We start from the raw sequence: 18,437 nt of genomic DNA, 5'->3' as shown, positions 1-18,437 counted from the left end.
TTCATTTTTCTAGACAAGCCATTTATTTGAAATGCCAACTATATGTAGGATAAAGTCAGTGTTAACATGCTTCTCAGCAACAGTAGAAAAATAGAACCAGTGAAAACCTTTTTACAACTGTAATGGTACTCAAAAGAGAAATGTATTGTTTTACAATGCATCACACAAGACTAGAATTCAATTCTAGAGGTACCTAAATAAAAATACTATATTTTCTTTAAAAAACCAATATGTACAGTTGAAGCGTAAACAAGTTTTACAAAGTACTGGTTATGCAGGTTGTAGAAAAAACACTTGCATAGGACATGAAGTTGGTTTAAGAAAATTTCTGAGCCTTTAGCATTGAAGGCACTTGACTTTACACCAGTAACAGCACAAGAACAATGTAACATCATGGACACTTAACACCTTCCAGGAATACATACAAGCACAGAAATACCAAATTAGTTTTTCTTCAGCTTCACCCAGCATTTCACACATAACCCTTCACCATATAAACATATCGTTGTTGGAACAGTGCTACCTGCAGCCCATTTCAAAATAAGTTACATAAAAGATGAGGGAACAAAAAACAGAAGAGGGCCAATTCATTTTTTTTTAGGGGGGGGGAGATCAAAGACAAGCAGTAAATCCTGAAACCTACTGAACAGTTACTGAGACAGCTACTGTGACCTTAAAGGCTGAGGAAAAAATTAAGAAATAGTTCTAACAGTGTCTCCTTAGATGTAATTGTAAACACACTAGCTAGGATCCAAAATGTTGCATGTGCACAGAAGCTTTTTGGCTTTGTTCTGGCAGCTCCATTCCCCACTCCCGGACCTAACGTGAGGGGCCACTTCCAAGCAGTACCTGCTGTGGCAGCCATCAATGCTGCTGGAAGTAATCATATAACATACCCCTCACGTGTGGACAAGGTGCTTTGCATGCCCCCCCACATGACAGAGCTCTCTAGATCCTGGTCATGAATGAGAACAGAAACATTTCCCCCAGATGTACATATGCCAAACTAGTTTTGGACAAGATTCTGCACAGCCTTGAAGCAAAATTAGCCAGGATAATATAGTTTCCATACTTTCATTGTATACCAATTGTTCAGTAAGCAATTATTTTCTCTTTCAAAGCCACAGCTGTACAGTTACGAAATACTTGGAACTTCCAACCATTTATTCAAAAGTGCTTCATGCAAACAAAGGATTATTATTTCTTTTAAGCTGCTAAAACTGTTCTGTGCACGGATAATGCCAAGCACATGGCACTGCTGTTGATTCCTGCAACACTCAGCAGTTGGGATTTGGTTGCTGCTCCTCCATGTGCCCTGCTTTTTGGAGCACAAATGGACCAAATAAAGAGAGTCTGATTAAGTCATCTGTCCAGCAGAAGGTGAACATTATTCCACTTTATGGCACAAATAATCATGTTTGATCAGTTTGTTCCTGGGTCAAATCAAAACCCCTTCGCAACAGCTGTGCCCATCAGGCTACAGTCCGTCAAAAACACTTCAGCTACACCTTTTTATTTGTTGACAAATATACAGTTAATTGTCAGTATATGACAAAGTAAAGATACCTTTTTGTAAGGAAGTACACTAGGAATGTGGTATGACTTTGCAAGCATGTCAGTGAGAGAGCTATCCAGAAGCCCTGTCAACCCTTCTCTGAGCTAATCAAAATACGGCTTTACTGGGAAGAGGGAACATAGTGTAGTGATCGAAAGGATCTTATGGGGATAAATGTGCTACCAACACATTAGAAGAAAAGCACGAAGGCTTGGATCCTATTGCAGTATTCCCACTTCTCTGTGGGGACTTTCCTTCGCTGCACGGCTCATTTCCTCTCCTGCCAGCACTTGTGTGTGTGCACGACCAATGATCTTTAAGGATGCACACAGCAGTGCTGATCGCAGTGGAAGCAAGCCCCACTGCAAAGGAAAGCATCTGCAGTGGGTAGAGGGAAGCACAAGAGGAACCGTATGATCTAAGCTTCGGTCCTAGTGGTTAAAAAAAATAGAATTAAAGCTGGTTTCTCACCTTCTCTAATAGGCCTGCAAGTTCTTCTGCATCCCCTTTTCCAGGTTAATGCAAGTTTAGATTGTACAAATGGCCCGATTGTCCTAAGAGCCCTACCGTACAAAATCCTACCCCTATTCAAGACTTGGTTTCACCTGTAATGCACTCCCTATAATGTGCTTAAAAATCTGCAATTTGGCTTTCAGAGCTCCAACATCCATTAAACAGCTTCTCGCCCAAATTATTCCACAGTAAAAACCAAGTGTAAACTCGATGGTCACCACCAATAATCTCAGCCAATGATTTTGCTGCTACTGAGATGCTGAAGACTTGCACCTCAAACCTATCGTGCCTGTTAGACAGGGGCTATGTTTAGGGATGTATGAAAGGGGCTACATGAAACAGCAGACATCTAATAGTCTTTTCAGTGAGTAGGTTAAAATTCTGTCTGTGAGAAAACACGGGGTAGAGAGACAGAGACCAAGCTCTCTAACAATCAAAGCTAACCTAATGCTCATAATAAACTTCTATACTACAAAAGAAAGATAAAACAAAATTTGGATAAATGACAGATTAAAAATAATCCAATAGCTACTAATCTTCTGACCAAAACAGACCTTTTAAAAAAAGGCCAGTTCACACAGCCATTGCCTTGCACTAAAAGTGGGTCTGATGAATGGGCTTAAAGATACACCTTGCCAGCAAGGCTACAAAAACTTATCTGGTGGAGAAAATGGTAGTGACTTGCATACAAATCTAACACACCAAAACAGCAATTGTGCTGTACTGTTCAATCCACCTGCTGAACACATGAATGAATGTTCTCGAAAGGCATGGTGTGAGAGGCTTTACTCTCTGGAATGACAGTGCCATGCAACGCAAAAATTTTGGCCAAGATGAGTCTCCCTCTTCCCCCTACATGAACAAAATCACAAATAATGTTTCTGTTTTAATGACAACAAAAATGTTCCTTCCTCCACAACTTGAAGAAGCCAGGAAGAGAAGACAAAATGGTGGAAGCTGCAGCTCTTTTTTCCCCAGAGCCCACAACAAAGCTGTTCGTGAATCGACAGTGAAACAAAATTTACATTTAAATTGTGTCAAGTATTTAAAAACAGAGTCCGGTTTAAGGTGACAATTAGCCTTTAGTTATATTCTGACTGAGGTCTACAGGTGATGGAAGAGCTTTACTAGAAGGTATCAAGTCAGGCCTCTGTTAACTGTTACCAAGTAGTGGTATGTGAGCCTTTTCTTCTGAGAGGATGGCCATCGCTGGTGTCAATGGACATCTCTACCTATCAGCCCCAGGACTTCACTTTATGTCCACAAAATCAGAAGAGTCCCCAGGGCCTTAAGCAGAAAAACAAACAAACACACATTCAGGAGGCTGAGAACAAAGAGTTTTAAGTGCTAAAACTGCTTATAGCTCGTGAGGCTAGAACAGCTGGCTCTTTGATCTGATTCTGATCCACAAAGCCAAGCGGTTGTGTGAAAGAGTGCCAAACAACACCACTGAAGACCGAAAGCCCTTGGTTTCTTAAGTAGAGGCAGAGCGAAGAAGGCAGCGAGCGTTTCTTTTTAGTGCCTCTATTTAGAGAGGCAGCCCTCTGATGAGACAAAGCAATTAACACCTATGTCAGATGTTAAGCTGTACCTTCCCACCTTTCTGCACTTGCTATGAAACCTTCCCATCTCTGCATATCTTTGCCAAAAAGAAAAGAAAAACTTGAGAAATATTGTCAAACTGCAGGACTCGAACCATTCTTAATATATTCTAACCATTTTTATTGTGGTTTAATAAACCACAGGAAGTTACTAAGTGCTTCTTGAGGTTTCCCTCCCCCTCATAAGAAAGGGGAGCTGTACTTCCTTGCTTTCCACAGAAAATTCCAGCCATAAGCATGAGTTAGTTGAGGGCTTGCTACATCAAGACCGGAAGGCCAGCTGCCATGGACTTGGTAAACAAAAGAGAAATATTAGGCTGGATTCTTGCATGAGTGGCAAACCAAGAAGGTTTCAGACCTAACCAGAGTAAGTTACTTAGATGTGCTGTTCTTTGGAATTCCTATAGTCATTCAAAAATGAAGACAGACATTCTCACCACCTTATTAGAAAATACATTTCACAGTGCGCAATGTAATGCACACAGAAAACGGGGAGCTGAAAGACATTATAAAAAGTGGGAAGATTGTGAACATAGAGTCCTTTAGAATGAGTCAAAAGTTTTAACATACTAGTACAAAAACCAAACAAAATTAATGTACAGGTGCAAACAGCTATTCCCCCCTTCTTTTTTAAAAAAAGGTACCAGCTAAAATATTTTTTTAAAAGCTTAACAAAATTTGTTCCAACACACAAACTTTGAAGCAGCATTCCAAATAAACTGATAGCATGCCATTTCTAAGGAAGCGATGTATATACAAAGGAGGGGGGGCAAAGGGGAAAGGAAAAAACAACTGCTTTTAGAGGCTGGCATTATGAACTTGCTTGACAAGGTCAGGCAAAAGGACTGGGAAGGTCGCAATTCTTAGGCACAGAGAAGAATCGGAGGTGGTTTTCAGAGGGCAGACTTTTTGTACATGAAGTCTGGTTTGCTTGGGGACCGCCTCCCTCTGCTTACCACCTCTTCTCTTTCCAAATCTGCATTTCTCTGTGCTTCGTGCTCGAGAGGCTCCGTCTCTGCCAACCTGCAGCTGGACTGTTCTTCGTGGCTCTCCAAATTGTATGCCGGCAGAGAAGGCCGGCTAGCAGTCAGCCCATAGGTCAAGTCTGTTTCCATTTTTGTTCGTCCCCTCGCATGAGCTGGGCCATTCCCAGTGTTCTCTTGGGCAGCCAACGCCAAATCCAACCTCTGGGGTGGCTGCTCTAAGACATCGAGGTGTATCGGTTCGTTCTTTTGTCTGTGGGGATGCCCTTCTTGAGAAAGCATGTACTCTCTCCTAGGATCCTCGAGCTTTTTCGGGGAGAGATGGTTAGCCAGGTGGGCGGGCTTTAAGCCACTGGGCAATACTTTGTTGTGACTGTACAAATCTGGGCCAAAATAGACACCTTGGGAAGGTGAAGGGGTATGCCTGCCAGGCACTGGAGTGGAAGGTCTGCCTGCAGCATTGGAGAAATCATAGAAATCTGGATATTCCTGTGGATTCTCTCTGGCATCCAGCTTCTGCTCGATGGAATGCTTCTTCCGGGAACTGTGCGTGTGCCTTGTCTGGATGCAGGAGATGTGCTGGGATGGTCCTGGTCCAATCTCCAAAACAGGCTGGCTTAGTTCTGTGTCAACAGTGAGCTCCGGCAGCCTCCTGTCCTTGAGAGACATCGTCGACACGCCCATTGCAATATCTGGCATCAGTTCATTGAGCACAGGTTGTGTACCCTGGGAAAGAGTAGAGAACATCCATTTCACTTGGGCTATTTTCTTCCCCCTTCTGTTCTAGCTATCAACCACCTGGTCTATTACTCTCCTCCCTCCCCACTTCCAGAACCGCTTCAGCCTGCAGAAGGCCAAGCTTGCCACAGGCCACTGTTAAGAGACTGGACCCTAACCCCCCAAATGTCTATCACAACGATTTAGGTTCAAGGTAAGCAGGCAGGGCTCTGGCATTCTTCCAGCTCCACAAAGGAGCTGGCTGCTGATTTGGTTTAGAAAAATGGCAAGCGTCTAATATTCTGCATTCGAGGCTTATAACGAACACACATGAAGCTGACATACACTGAAGAAGACCACTGTTCTGCTATCAAGGCCAATCACTGTCTCCTCAGACGGCTCTCCAGGGTCTCAGGCAGAGGTCTTTCAAAGTCTGGTCCCTTTCCCACCTCCCCCCCCACCAACCCCTTGAAGATGCCAGGAACTGAATCTGGGACCTTCTGCAAGCCAAGCAGAAGCTCTTCCACCGAGCCACAGTACCTTCCCAATGAACAGTTTGGGTGCAGATCTGTGAGCTGCCTCAAATGAGAAGACAGAGCATTATACATTTTCTGACTACAAACAAATAAGTACCCAGACTTAGCTTCAAACTGGTACAAAGCAGCTAAGCAAAAACGACACGAACAAATCTAGAGACAACCAGTGGAGGCAACTGCCTTAAACGGAGCAGAAATAAGAGGCAATCCCTGTAGGGTTTTCAAGGCAAGAGATGTTCAGAGGTGGTTTGCCCTTGCCTGCCTCTGCGTAGCAACCCTGGACTTCCCTGGTGGTCTCCCATCCAAATACTAACCAGGGCCAGCCCTGCTTAGCTTCCAAAACGTGAGGAGACTGGGCTAACCTGGGCCCTCTAGGTCAGGGTGCTGAAATCCTGCAACTGTGATTTAGCAGTCAACTCGCTCGCATTTCCTTATGCCTCACTGCTGAACACAGTCGACATGGTTTTAGTCACAAAACAAATCCATGGCAAATTACTTTAAAACAGTCCTGAATATCATCACTTGAATGCTTTTCTCCACTTCACGTGCTCAGCTGAGTTTTGTCAAACTTGTCCAAACTGTTAAAGAATTACCTGAATCAAACAAGATTTAAATCTTCTGAACAAGAATGAGGCCTCAGCAGAAAGCCTGTAAAGAGTCAAAAGCAACACACACACAAAACCTCCCCACCCCACTCTGCTTCCTAAATAAAAGCACCCCTTAGCTACATCTGACCCCTAAGTCACGAGAGCTCAACATTTCCTTCTGACAAGGAATTAACAGTAGTTGGACTCCAGTCCAGGCCATCACATGCAGTCACTGCTGGCCTTGTCCAATAAAATACACCCCTCGTTAATCAGACAAGAAAACAATACGGGTTTAGCAGTAGAAAACAATCCAGACTTGAATGCAGCTTTCTAACAGAAATCTCTCGAGGTATTTAGGGTAATTACAAGGAGAGAAGATTTTATGAATAATGGAGAGGAAGTGAATCTGAACTGCTCCCGTGAGACTCACAGGGGAACGTTAGAGAGACCATAAGTGGGATCAACCATGGCGATTTTTCAGCGTTCAGGCAGACACCAGGGGACCTGCACAAATGCTCCCAAACTTACCTGGCTAACTACATCAAGAACTACATTTTTCCTTAAATTGTTCCAGGCCAGTCTTCCTTCTTCTCTGCTGCATGTTTTACATAATGAGAGAATAAGCCAGGTTTATATGGGACCGTTTCTTCCTTACTTTCAAAGGAGCCGCTCACTCGCTTAAGCCTAGTCATAAATGCTTTTTGCCTTAAACCGTTAAGTCACAGGTTCTCCACTGTGCTGATTTCATCTTTTAACACCTCGCCATGAATTATTCAGCTGAACGCAATCCGATTTAAAAGTAAAATCCTGGGACAAAGCCTCAACTGCCATCCATGCACTGCTTCCAAAAGCTCTGGTAACTAAACACTCAAAAGGAGACAGTAAGAGCAAAAATCCATCTCCACTAAATCCACTTGCACTGTTTTATCACTTGCCCCCCCCCCCAAACATTTAAGACTCTTGTAAAAATGGAGAGAAGGGACTACTTTGGCTGCCCCTAAGAGGCTACTGCCCCGCACAGCCCATCTGCACGATGGATTGCTTTGCACGTGCACCGGCGCAGAAGTATTTATTCTATGTATGTGCCACACTGAACAAAGAAATCTCTTGAGGTATTTAGGGTAAGCTGCTACATCAAAAATTTGCTCCTCATTGACTCGTTTGAGTGAGCAAACAGCGAAGCCCAACAAATATAAAATCATCTTCCTGTTGTCAACTCGGAATCAATTGGTAATTGAAACTGTTGCAAATTTTTTATATCTAGCATCTAGGAGGCGCTTAATGTATTTGCAAATTGCCATTTGATGGATGGATTGGATCCCTGCGATATCATGCCAATAAAGGTTATTGAATTGAAAGGCTGAGTTGTTCAGAGGCAGCAACCCTCCAAGTACTAGTTCTGGGGGACAAGAGGGGCCCTCCGTGACCTGCTGATCAGCTTTCTGAGGGCATCTGGTTGGCCACGGTGTGAAACAGATGGACAATCGGTCTGATCCAGCACAACTGCTCTTATGTCATTACACCCAAGAGAGTAAAGAAGCTGCAAAGATGATGATGATATTGGATTCATATCCCGCCCTCCACTTCGGATTTCAGAGTCTCAAAGCAGCTCACAATCTCCTTTACCTTCCTCCCCCACAACAGACACCCTGTGAGGTGGGTAAAGCTGAAAGGGCTCTCACAGCAGCTGCCCTTTCAAGGACAACTCCTGCAATAGCTATGGCTAACCCAAGGCCATTCCAGCAGGTGCAAGTGGAGGAGTGGGGAATCAAACCCGGTTCTCCCAGATAAGAGTCTGCACACTTAACCACTATACCAAACTGGCTCTCAAACAGCCTTTATACATGACTTCTATGGAATGACCCAGTGCTAGCCCCCAAATGGAGAATCCTCAATCTGTAATTAGGCCAGCGGTAACTGGATTTGATACTGCTACTTGCCAAACTGTTCTTGTAGCCGTTTTTCTTACTTCACCAGGTTAACACCCCATGACATCTTGCCATTCACATATACCAGGCTGGGGGGGGCGGGGAGGATGTCAGGAGTATATTTGGTTTGCTTACCACTTGCTTTTCAGCTGCCATCACAGCTGCCGCCGCTGCCACAGTTTGTCTTCCCAGTCCTGTTGTGTTAGTGCAATCGGGAGGTGTGGCTTTGACCCCGGACAAGTAGATGGGCGGGGCCACTTTTGGTGCTGTCCTGGAGTGGAACAAGGAATGGTTGCAGGGGTACGAGAAGGACCGCGAGGGGTGCTGCTGGCTCTGGGCCCTTTGCTTCCAGCCGACTTTGAACTGGCTGTGAATCGGAGTAGCTGGTGGATGGTAAGGTGGTGGGGGAGGGGGCAGTGGGGGATGGAAGGCCACAAAAGAGTCGAGTTCTGTAAACAAGGTTTCTGCAGTGGGCGTGCTGTTCACCCGGCATCGCCCCCCTGACTGCCTCAGGGTCAACAGGGGGCTTTCGTCACCGAAATGCTCCTCGGGGAAGAACTTGTGAGGATTCTGCAATTGAAAGATAGAAGCAGAAAGTTGTCAAAGGGGGCCACATTTGCTTCTGCTACAAGGTGGGTGTTCTCTGCTAGGGTCCCCATCTGCATTGACTGCCCTTGTGTGAGATTATCATCTGCTTTCTGTTCAAGTCAATACTTCAGCAACAGAAAATTTATTAAGGCATTTTTGCTCCTATAGCTGAAGTTTAAATGTTACTTCATTCCTGCCAACAATCAGATACAAGAATGGAAATTATGAACCACAATTATTGTTCACGCAGAATATATACAGTGTTAACAGAATCTGTCTAAAAAGCCTGGATGGATAAAATGTAGGTCCTACAAGGGTGTCCTTTTTTTTTTTGCTGAAAGTAACACAAAACTACATCAAAAAACCCAAAGAACTTTATGCTACAGGCCACCACTGGGTGGCTCCCTCTATGAAATAAAGTACCATTTTATGAAAGTTTTGGTTAAAGAGCATTCCCTCCTCTATTTAGGGCAGGGGTGGGGAACCTCTGTCCCAAGGGCCGTATACAGCCCTCGAGGTCACTTGGTGTGGCCCTTGGAGATTACTGGGCTGAACCGAGCCATGTGGCAGCCTCCCTGGGGCCTGGCTTGTCAGCGAGAATCGTGGGGTGCAGCCGTGCTGTGCAGCAGCCTCCCCAGGGCCCGGCAGGGGTCACAGGGCCCAGATGTACTGTGCAGCAGCCTCCCTGGGCCTGGCTGGCTGGCCAGAATTGCTGCAGGGCCTGGAAAAGTTACTGTCACAGTTCAGTTTGCACTTGATTATCCCAGATGGTGTGGCCTAATATGCTAATGAGTGTGTGACCTAATATGCTAATATTAGGGGATGCGGTCTAATATGCTACGGAGTTTCTGCTGGGATTTTTCTACAAAAAACCCCTGGACCTAGGTATTTGCCTAGGGCGGTGGGCCAGGTATGTGTGTGTGTGTGCACGCCAGATTAGGCTCTCCCCACATTATTTCAAATACAAAAACGATTATTTGCATTAATTTTGCTGGCCTGAATTGTTCTCCCTTGGCAGAGCACTGTTTTTTAAGCTGATAATTTTTATGGTCCGCGAATGATGTTATAAATATCCATATGGCCCTTGGCAGAAAAAAGGTTCCCCACCCCTGATTTAGGGCATGGGGAAAAAAATCAGACAAGAAGTTGGTTGTTTTTTTTTAAAGTTTCTCCTACAAAGTCATGCCTCCCTCTTTGGTAAAATTAGGTATTTTACACTGCCCTCCTGAGAAACATTATACCTTTTTAATTCCATTAAAGTCAATGGGCTTAGAAGCGGGTAGAACTCAGATTGCACTGTTAAGACTGTCAGCTCTGACCTCTCTTACTGAACTCTAAAAAAGCCACACACACTGATGGTGCTCTTTAAAATAATCACAAATGCTGTTGGAAGAATATGGAGCTGCTACTGGGGAGAGGCACAGCTGGGATACTTATGTATGATTTGCTTGAGTGGGCCTCTGGTTAAAAAGTGCTAGAAGATGGCTACAGATGCTTGAAACTGTGCTAAACCAAGTCAGGTCACTGGTCTATCAAGGTCAATTCTGCCTACTCTGACTGGCGGTGGTTCTTCAGAGTCACAAGACGAGGGCTTTCATGTCACCAGCTACTAGAGATATTGGGGACTGAACCCTGGGTCCTTCTCAGGGATTTCTGTAGCAAGAGCTCCACTGAATACTAGGGCACACACCCCTGATCATAGAATCACAGAATCATAGAGTTGGAAGGTACCTCCATGGTCATCTAGTCCAACCCCGTGCACAATGCAGGGGACTCACTGGCTATTGATATAGCCAATCCTCCAAGAGCTTACAGAGCTCTTAGTACAGTGCCTACTGTAAGCTCTTGGAGGATTGGCTACATCAGGGGGTATGGCCTAATATGCAAAAGAGCTCCTGCTACAAAAAAAAAAGCCCTGGTCTTTCTGCAAATAAGGCAGATACTCTACCACCAGCCATGGCCCCTCTCATATGTTACACAGTATTCTTTACTTGCGTATTTGAGGGGGGGGCGCTTACTTTTATAGTTTAACTCGCTGGGAGCATTCAGGATCAAAGTGTATAAAAGTTGTACTTGGAGAAAAAAAATGCCTGCACTTCAGTTACTTTCAAAAAAAAAATCTGATAAAGCCTCTCTCTTACCACACGCCCTTGCTTGCACTGGCTGAGCAGAAGACTGCTGTAGGTCCTCTACAACCTCAGCAATGCTTCCTCTGGCACTTACTCACTCCAGCAGTATTCTGCTTACCTTCAAAGATGACTACACTAAGTGTACTCACAGTTTCAGTTATGTTTTTTTTTGGGGGGGGGGGCGGGATCAAACGAGAAGCAGCCAGTTCGGGGAAAGTCCAGTGCCGGCAGCCAGCTTCACGACCAGCGTTCCATACCTGCAAGAGCTCTGCAGCGGAATCATGAAGCCCAAACTCTCTCAACACCCGGATCTGGATCTCGTAACTGACAGTGGCTCCTTCTCCGCAGTTAAGAGCGTAAGCCCTCTGCACCTGCTCTGTGTGGCGGAGCTCCTGCAGTCGTTTGACCATTTCTTTAACAACCAAGAGACGAGGAACTGGGGAAAGAAAACAAAACATACAGAGAACAACCCATGTTGGAATATCCATTCCCTAGGCTCACACAATGTTGCCAGAGGCCTAGAACATCAACGTTCGCAAAGACCTGAGGTTTGGACTCTCTTTTTTTTTTGTACACTCCTTAATGCCAGACTAGCCTTGCTGCAAGGGTGCAAGTCTGAGAGAACAGGTATAGTAATGAGGAAATGTTCTGGGCCCTGCAGAGATAAAGCAGGGCAGAAAAAACCAAGCTTAACATCTTCTCTTGAGACAATGCACTACAGACACCAGGGAAAAGAAGGCTGAATGAGCACACTTTTGGACCCCTTCAGCACTTGTGGGCAACGTGATGAAGAGGACAGACTCTTACTTATGGGACCTAGAAGAGATGGTGACCTCTAGGTTTTGCAGGCTCAAAAGATAATGGGAAGCCAGATCAGACTGTGAGATCACTGATGTGCTCTTAGAATGGAGGCTGAAGCATCCAGACCAGGGGTGACCAAACTGCAGCTCAGGAGCCACATGTGGCTCTTTCACACATATTGTGTGGCTCCCAAAGCCTCCATTTGCCCCGCTGGCCAGTGGCTTGGAGAATGCTTTTAAAGTTGCTTTCTTTCCACCTCTCCTCTCATCTTCCTTCCATGTGGCTCTCAAACATATGACTTTCATGTCTTGCAGCTCTTATGTTAAGCAAGTTTGGCCACTAAGTTTGGCTCCAGACCATCATCAAGGTCAGTTGCCCAAGGGCTGCATTACAAAAGCCAGGCCTTAAGGTCACAAAGGCTATACAGGACAGTTGCTATGATCACCTACAGCGATCCCCAATTGGAATGTACTGCCCACCCCTTTTCTTTAAATGCCAAGTTTCCTTTAGACAAGGAACAAAGAGATTGCATCCCAACAATGTCTGGATGTTTACACAGCTAAACAGAAAATTTGGGCAGTGGGGTTTTTAAAATATTCTTCAAGGGCCTACTATACAGCAGACTCGGAGCTGATTATGACCAAGAAACTAATACTTTTATCACTTGGCAAGCTTGCCCCCAGCATTTGCCACAGATAGGCTGTCAATGCTTAGAACTTCTCAATTGCACATCCAGTATCCTCACAGCCTGGTGTCCCAAGAACACCAGCTGTGGGAACTTGCTCAAAGATTCCTGTGATGTCTGGAAGTCAGTAAAAGGAAGGGAACACATAAAGAATGCTATTCACTTTTTCAAGCGGTCCATCCAATTCTGCCATCTGCACTTTTGAAACAGACTCCAGCACAAGGACAAACCCTTGACACCATCCATTTGTTATGTAAAGCGTAACTCCAATCATCTCTCTGAGTCAAAAGGAATAATATGTTGTAGAAAAGCAGCCTCTCTGCATTCTTCGGAGCTGGCAAAAACCATCTCCTTTCTCAGCAGACAAAAGTGCATTCCTGAGGGGCTAGAAGAAATCCAGCACACCTGCATGCAACAGCACCACAATGGCTCTCAATACCGGTGGAGCGAGAAAGAACTCCTTGAGTGCAAGCAGCAAAAATCAAGGGGTTGTGTCCCTGGAACTTGTCCAGCCTGGCAGTTTATTAAAGCCTAGCTGGGAAATAACAGAAGTGGCCACTTAACATTCCGTTTCATTCTTTGGTGCCTTGATCTATTTCGGCTTCAAATGAAGGCCTATGAAATTATGGTGTTGCTGGAACTACTGAGCTCTACACCCACCAACCTGACTGGAGAAAATTAGTCTGACTTATTTTCCTGCCTGTGGCTCCCATTTTAAAAGTCAGATCCAAACGCCTGTAATAGAAAAGGAGTTCCCCAAAATGCATCTTCCTGACATTCACTGGCACAAGACTGAGGGGTGTGTTTTACTTATTATTTAATTAAACTATTTTTATACTGCTTTCCCACCCAATTAGGGTTCCTGAGGCAGCAAACATGAACATTAAAACAGCATTTAATGGCTGGGAGCCATTTCACCAGTCAGTTTTGCTTCCCGCTGCATGGAAGCGGGGTGGGGGTGAAGGACAGACTGCTAAAATGGCCACCAGACATTTCAGCCTAACATCAGGCAGGTGCATCCATCCTGGTTAGACTGAAACGGCTGTAAGCCTTTTCAACAGTGGGTTTTTGCTTTTCCCAATGGAAGTGAAATGGACCACTGAAATGGCTGGCAGAAGGGATGGGCACAAACTGGTTCACAAGCCAAAATTCAGCATGAACGTGGCCTGGTGTGAAGCCCCTGAACTTTTGGTTTAGCTTGAATCATAGAAAAGGAAGGGACCTCCAGGGTCATCTAGTCCAACCCCCTGCACAATGCAGGAAATTCACAAATACTGCCCCTCCTGCAAAATTCACAGGATCTTCATCGCTGTCAGATGGGCATCTAGCCTCTGTTTAAAAACCTCCAAAGAAGAAGAGCCCACCACCTCCCGAGGAAGCCTGTTCCACAGAGCTTGGAGGTGGGGGAGAGGCAAAACCAACTGGTGAAATGGCTACTTGCTATTTAAACCTAACAGTTGGGCAAGTCCAGAGGTCAGCTGTTAGATTTAAATGGCTGCGAGCCACTAAAACCATCAGTTGCACTCCCCCCATTTTGGAGCAAAGCAGAAGAGTTATATGACTGCAAGATTCTTGTAATTGACATCTTTTAAGGCTGTGAAGAGAAAGCAATTCACTAAGCAGGAAGCGTATTCACTTACCTGGGATTTCATTGGCTACAACTGAAGGCGGGCTGGATTGGTTACTGCTTATTTGCTGGTGACTTATCATATGACAACACTGCGGAACAGCATTGTTTACCATGTAGAGGGTGTCTGGAACATTGGACATCCTAACCATCCGTAAACGAACCAGGTCTGTCTGTTCCACCATCATCTCATCTAGAACCGACTGAAACAATTGGTTAACACAAAGACGTCACTAAATGTTTACTGTCACCAACATCAGCAGCGTAACACAGATGCTTTCTCTTTACTCTTGGCATCAATTACACCAAAGATGCCTACCACCACCAGATTATACTATCAAAATGTGTTAACATCTCCCCCCACCCTTCATATATTTCTTCTTTAATCAACCTTCATAATTCAAAGGTAACCAGTGTGGTCAGAATATCAGACTAAGAATTGGGAGACTCAAGATTAAAATCCCTCGTCATGAAGTTTGTTGGCAATTGTATGCAATGGTTTCAATGGGCTTAAACTGGAGTAATTCTGCAAAGGGCTGCCATGTAAGTGGCCTTTGGTCTGTCCCTTTCTCTCAACCTAACTTACTCATGGGGTTGTTGTTAGAATAAACTGGAGGGAGAAGAGAAGTATGCGTGCTGTCCTGAGCGCCTGGAAGGGAGGGAGGGGGGGGGAAGGAGAAGAGGAGGGGGAGGAGATTGGATTTATACCCCGGCCTTCACGTGGAGTCTCAGAGTGGCTTACATTCTCCTTTCCCTTCCTCTTTCCACAGCAGACACTCTGTGAGATAGGTGCTACTGAGAGAGCTCTGAGAGAACTGTGACTGACCCAAGGTCACACCAGCAGCTGCAAGTGAAGGAATGGGGAATCAAACCCGTTTATCCAGATTAGAGTTTACGCTCCTAACCACTACACCAAGCTGGCAGGGTAGAAACATGAAAAACAGGGATACAAACTACTATTCTGACACATAGAGTTGGAAGGGACATCCAGGACCATCTAGTCCAACCCTCTGCACAATGCAGGAAATTCACAAACAGCTCCCCCTAAACTCACAGGATCTGCAGTGCTGTCAGTTGGCTATCTAGCCTCTGTTTAGAAACCTCCAAGGTTAGAAACCTTCTACTTGCAACCAGATCATAGTGTGAACATATGAAGCTGCCTTATACTGAATCAGACCCTTGGTCCATCAAAGTCAGTATTGTCTTCTCCGACTGGCAGCGGCTCTCCAGGATCTCAAGCTGAGGTTTTCCACACCTATTTGCCTGGACCCTTTTTTGGAGATGCCAGGGATTGAACCTGGGACCTTCTGCTTCCCACGCAGATGCTCTACCACTGAGCCACCGTCCCTCCCTTACATGTAACATCTGATCCATGAATTCTGCATGTGTGGTAAAAATACTTTAACCTGCCCACTTCAGTTCTCCAGAACTATCAAAGTACTTCACACCTCAGTCCCATGACAGCATGTTCCTGGAGGGCAACCTGCATATACTCAAAATCTTAAGTAGGTAGGCTTGCATCCTGTGAATGGACTCTGTGAGCCCTAGATAGCCTCTGTTTGTGCAAGGCCCTTGCAAAGCATGGACCCTCCAGAGAACTGACCTTGCATAAAGCAAGGGAGACTCAGATTCAAATCCCTCGTTGCGAAGCTTGTTGGCAATCCTATGCAGGGTTACTCAAGTCTAAGCAAAGCACTGACCTTGCAAAAAGGGAAGGTTTAGCAGAAGAGAGGAAGCGCTCTCTGCAACAGAGACTGTCTAGGGTTCATGGGACTCATTTGCAGGATCCAAACGAGAAACTGCTGAATGCCGTAGAATTCTTTTAAAAAGACATTTTAATATCTGTTTGTACAAGAAAGACAAGATGCAAGCTAGATCCTGGTCCTCATCTTAAATCAAATTTATAGCCTGTACTTATGAACAAACTCTCAGTGGGAAAAGGAAAGAGCACAACGCTTCATCCTCTCTACGCAAAGAAAGTTGTGCTTGCAGAGTACATAGCCCCACTGTTACTTCCAGGTTTGTTCTGCTGGCTGATGCTTCTTCACAAACAAGAGGAGCCCGGGCAGTAAGCCCTTTGTTGGAAGACAAAGTAGAGTTTTGGGGAAGGGAAGAGCAAAGAAAGACAAAAGAGGAGAGGGAAGAGCAAATGTCCTTCATTTCGTGTACAAGAGGCAGGATTACAGACATGCAGATGGCAGAACAGAGGCTCTTTTCTGAGGGGAACATCAGCGTGGACATACCAATGAGTTATTGAGCAGGGGTATGCAACGCCTGTTGTGTGTGCAAAACAGTGACCACACCGGACCACTGTGCTTAGCACACAGGGCTGGATCTCCACTCAAGCAGCCAAGGTAAGCCCAAGAGGCATGGGCAACACTGCTGGGGATGGTGGAATGGGAAAAGGTGATGGCCACAGCTTCCACCTGTCATAGCTTCCCAGACTCTTGCAGCTTCATGCTATGTCTGAGACAAGCCCGAGATACCAGCAGTACCACTCAAACTCAATGGAAACACCCACACACACACAGAGCTTTGTTTTTCTGTGGCCTCCAACATCTTCATAGAAAGACTGTTCTGCCTTTTAGACAATTGGGTCAAGAACAGTGTTCCCTCTAAGCTGCAGAGTCTTGTGAGCAAAAATTCCACTTTGTGAGTTAATGGCATTAAAGTTGTGAGCTACTGCATAAATTAGTGTGCTCTGGGGTCATCCTTCCTGAGCTAAGACAAAAATGTGTGAGCTGGAGGCTAAAAATCTGCGAGCTAGCTCACACTAACTCAGCTTAGAGGGAACACTGGTCAAGAAGGTTACCAACTTCTGTTACAGCTGCTGAATGTTTGTTTGCTGTGTTTGGCCAGATGTCCATTCGCTGTTCTTTTTTTTTGCTACCAACTTATGGCGACCCTGTAGGGTTTTCAAGGCAAGAGACGTTCAGTGGTCCTTTCTGCCACTGCTTGCTTCCCGGATTTCCTTGGTGTTCTCCCATCCAAATATGGACCTGGTCCAACCCTGCTTAGTTTGTGAGATCTGACAAGATGGGGCTAGCCTGGGCTGCCCCAGTTTGGGCCCATGCTCTATAGGCAGTGTTAAGTCTACAAAAAGTGGCAGAAAGAGGGGAAGGCTCACTGCTTTCAGACAGGCATCTGTTCTTATCTGGATAATGTTTCACCCAGATCTTGATACCATGCTTGCTGCAAACTAGAACAACCATCCAAGAACAGTGCTCCTTAATGAGCATCACATTCACCAACACAAGGACAAAGTTCTTCCGTTACCTTGGCTTCCTCCACGTAGGGCGAGAACAGCCTTGGCCTCACGTAAATCCCTGTATTCTTTTGCCGCAGCCACGCGTTCGACTTGCCACCCTCTGCTGTGGGCAGCATGTCCGAAGGGGGAGTGCTGATGAGGCCTCTCTTCATCTTTGAGGGAAGAAAGAAGGAGAACCTTTTTGAACACTTCCGGTCATTACAGGCACCAGCCTTCTTCAAGCTATTTTCAGCTAAGGTAGGCAAGCTGATGGTAAACTCGCTGCGAGGCAAAGCAGTACAGCCCAATCCTGATGGCCAGTGCCTAAGTAGGTTTTTAACTTTTGTGGTTTTGGAATAAAAACCAGCTGCCAGCAACTTCGAATATGAATGAGAGATGCCTAATGTTACCAGAGTCAGGATCTTTATGCATTTTTTTTTTAAATGGTAAAGATGTGCAAAGTTCTGAGTAAACTTAGGGAGAGACTTACGGAATCAGTGAGGACTTCGCTGTTCATGGGCAAAATATGTTCAATGCGGACAAAGGGCAGAAGAGGAGACAGAATCTCTTTGAGCTCTTCGATATCAAGATCTCGCCTCTTTACACCTCGCTTGTTCACACTGTGAGCTGTGCCGCTCAGCAAGTTAGGCTCTGTCAGAAAAACAGTTCATTTCACCCACGTGTATTAGTAATAACATCAACAACTCTCCATTTCTGCTACAGCAAGGGAGAGAAGCCACCAAGAGAACTTAAATACTATTACTACTGTAAAGCTAGCTTGTACAACAACTGCATTTCACACAAAAGCATCTCTCCTAAATCTATTTATCTAACACAGCATTCCTGAAGCCACAAGAAAAGCCTGTGATCTAGGCTGCCTGTGGGACAATCTTGCCCAGCATCTCCCTAAAAGGAAAAACGGCTTTCTAGGATGAAAAGC

At 45.2% G+C, this 18,437-nt stretch overlaps 1 protein-coding gene across 2 annotated transcripts in view; it reads right to left on the bottom strand.

Annotated features, from left to right (window-relative positions):
* The window catches only part of BTBD7 (BTB domain containing 7), a 97,305-nt gene continuing 78,868 nt past the window's right edge, over positions 1 to 18,437 (bottom strand). The window contains exons 6-11 of one of the 2 annotated variants that reach the window (XM_060263277.1): positions 17,988 to 18,148; positions 17,527 to 17,670; positions 14,264 to 14,453; positions 11,395 to 11,573; positions 8,556 to 8,990; positions 1 to 5,378 (exon numbers count right to left, since the gene is read on the bottom strand). In XM_060263277.1, the coding sequence (XP_060119260.1) occupies positions 4,563 to 5,378; positions 8,556 to 8,990; positions 11,395 to 11,573; positions 14,264 to 14,453; positions 17,527 to 17,670; positions 17,988 to 18,148 (1,925 nt within the window). In that variant the 3' untranslated portion in view covers positions 1 to 4,562. Of the gene's footprint in view, positions 5,379 to 8,555; positions 8,991 to 11,394; positions 11,574 to 14,263; positions 14,454 to 17,526; positions 17,671 to 17,987; positions 18,149 to 18,437 lie in introns of those variants that run through there. The other variant, XM_060263279.1, reaches the window with a different exon arrangement.

This window comes from Heteronotia binoei, chromosome 21, assembly GCF_032191835.1.
Source record: "Heteronotia binoei isolate CCM8104 ecotype False Entrance Well chromosome 21, APGP_CSIRO_Hbin_v1, whole genome shotgun sequence".
NCBI lineage: Eukaryota > Metazoa > Chordata > Lepidosauria > Squamata > Gekkonidae > Heteronotia > Heteronotia binoei.
This window is presented reverse-complemented; position numbering and strand designations above follow the sequence as displayed.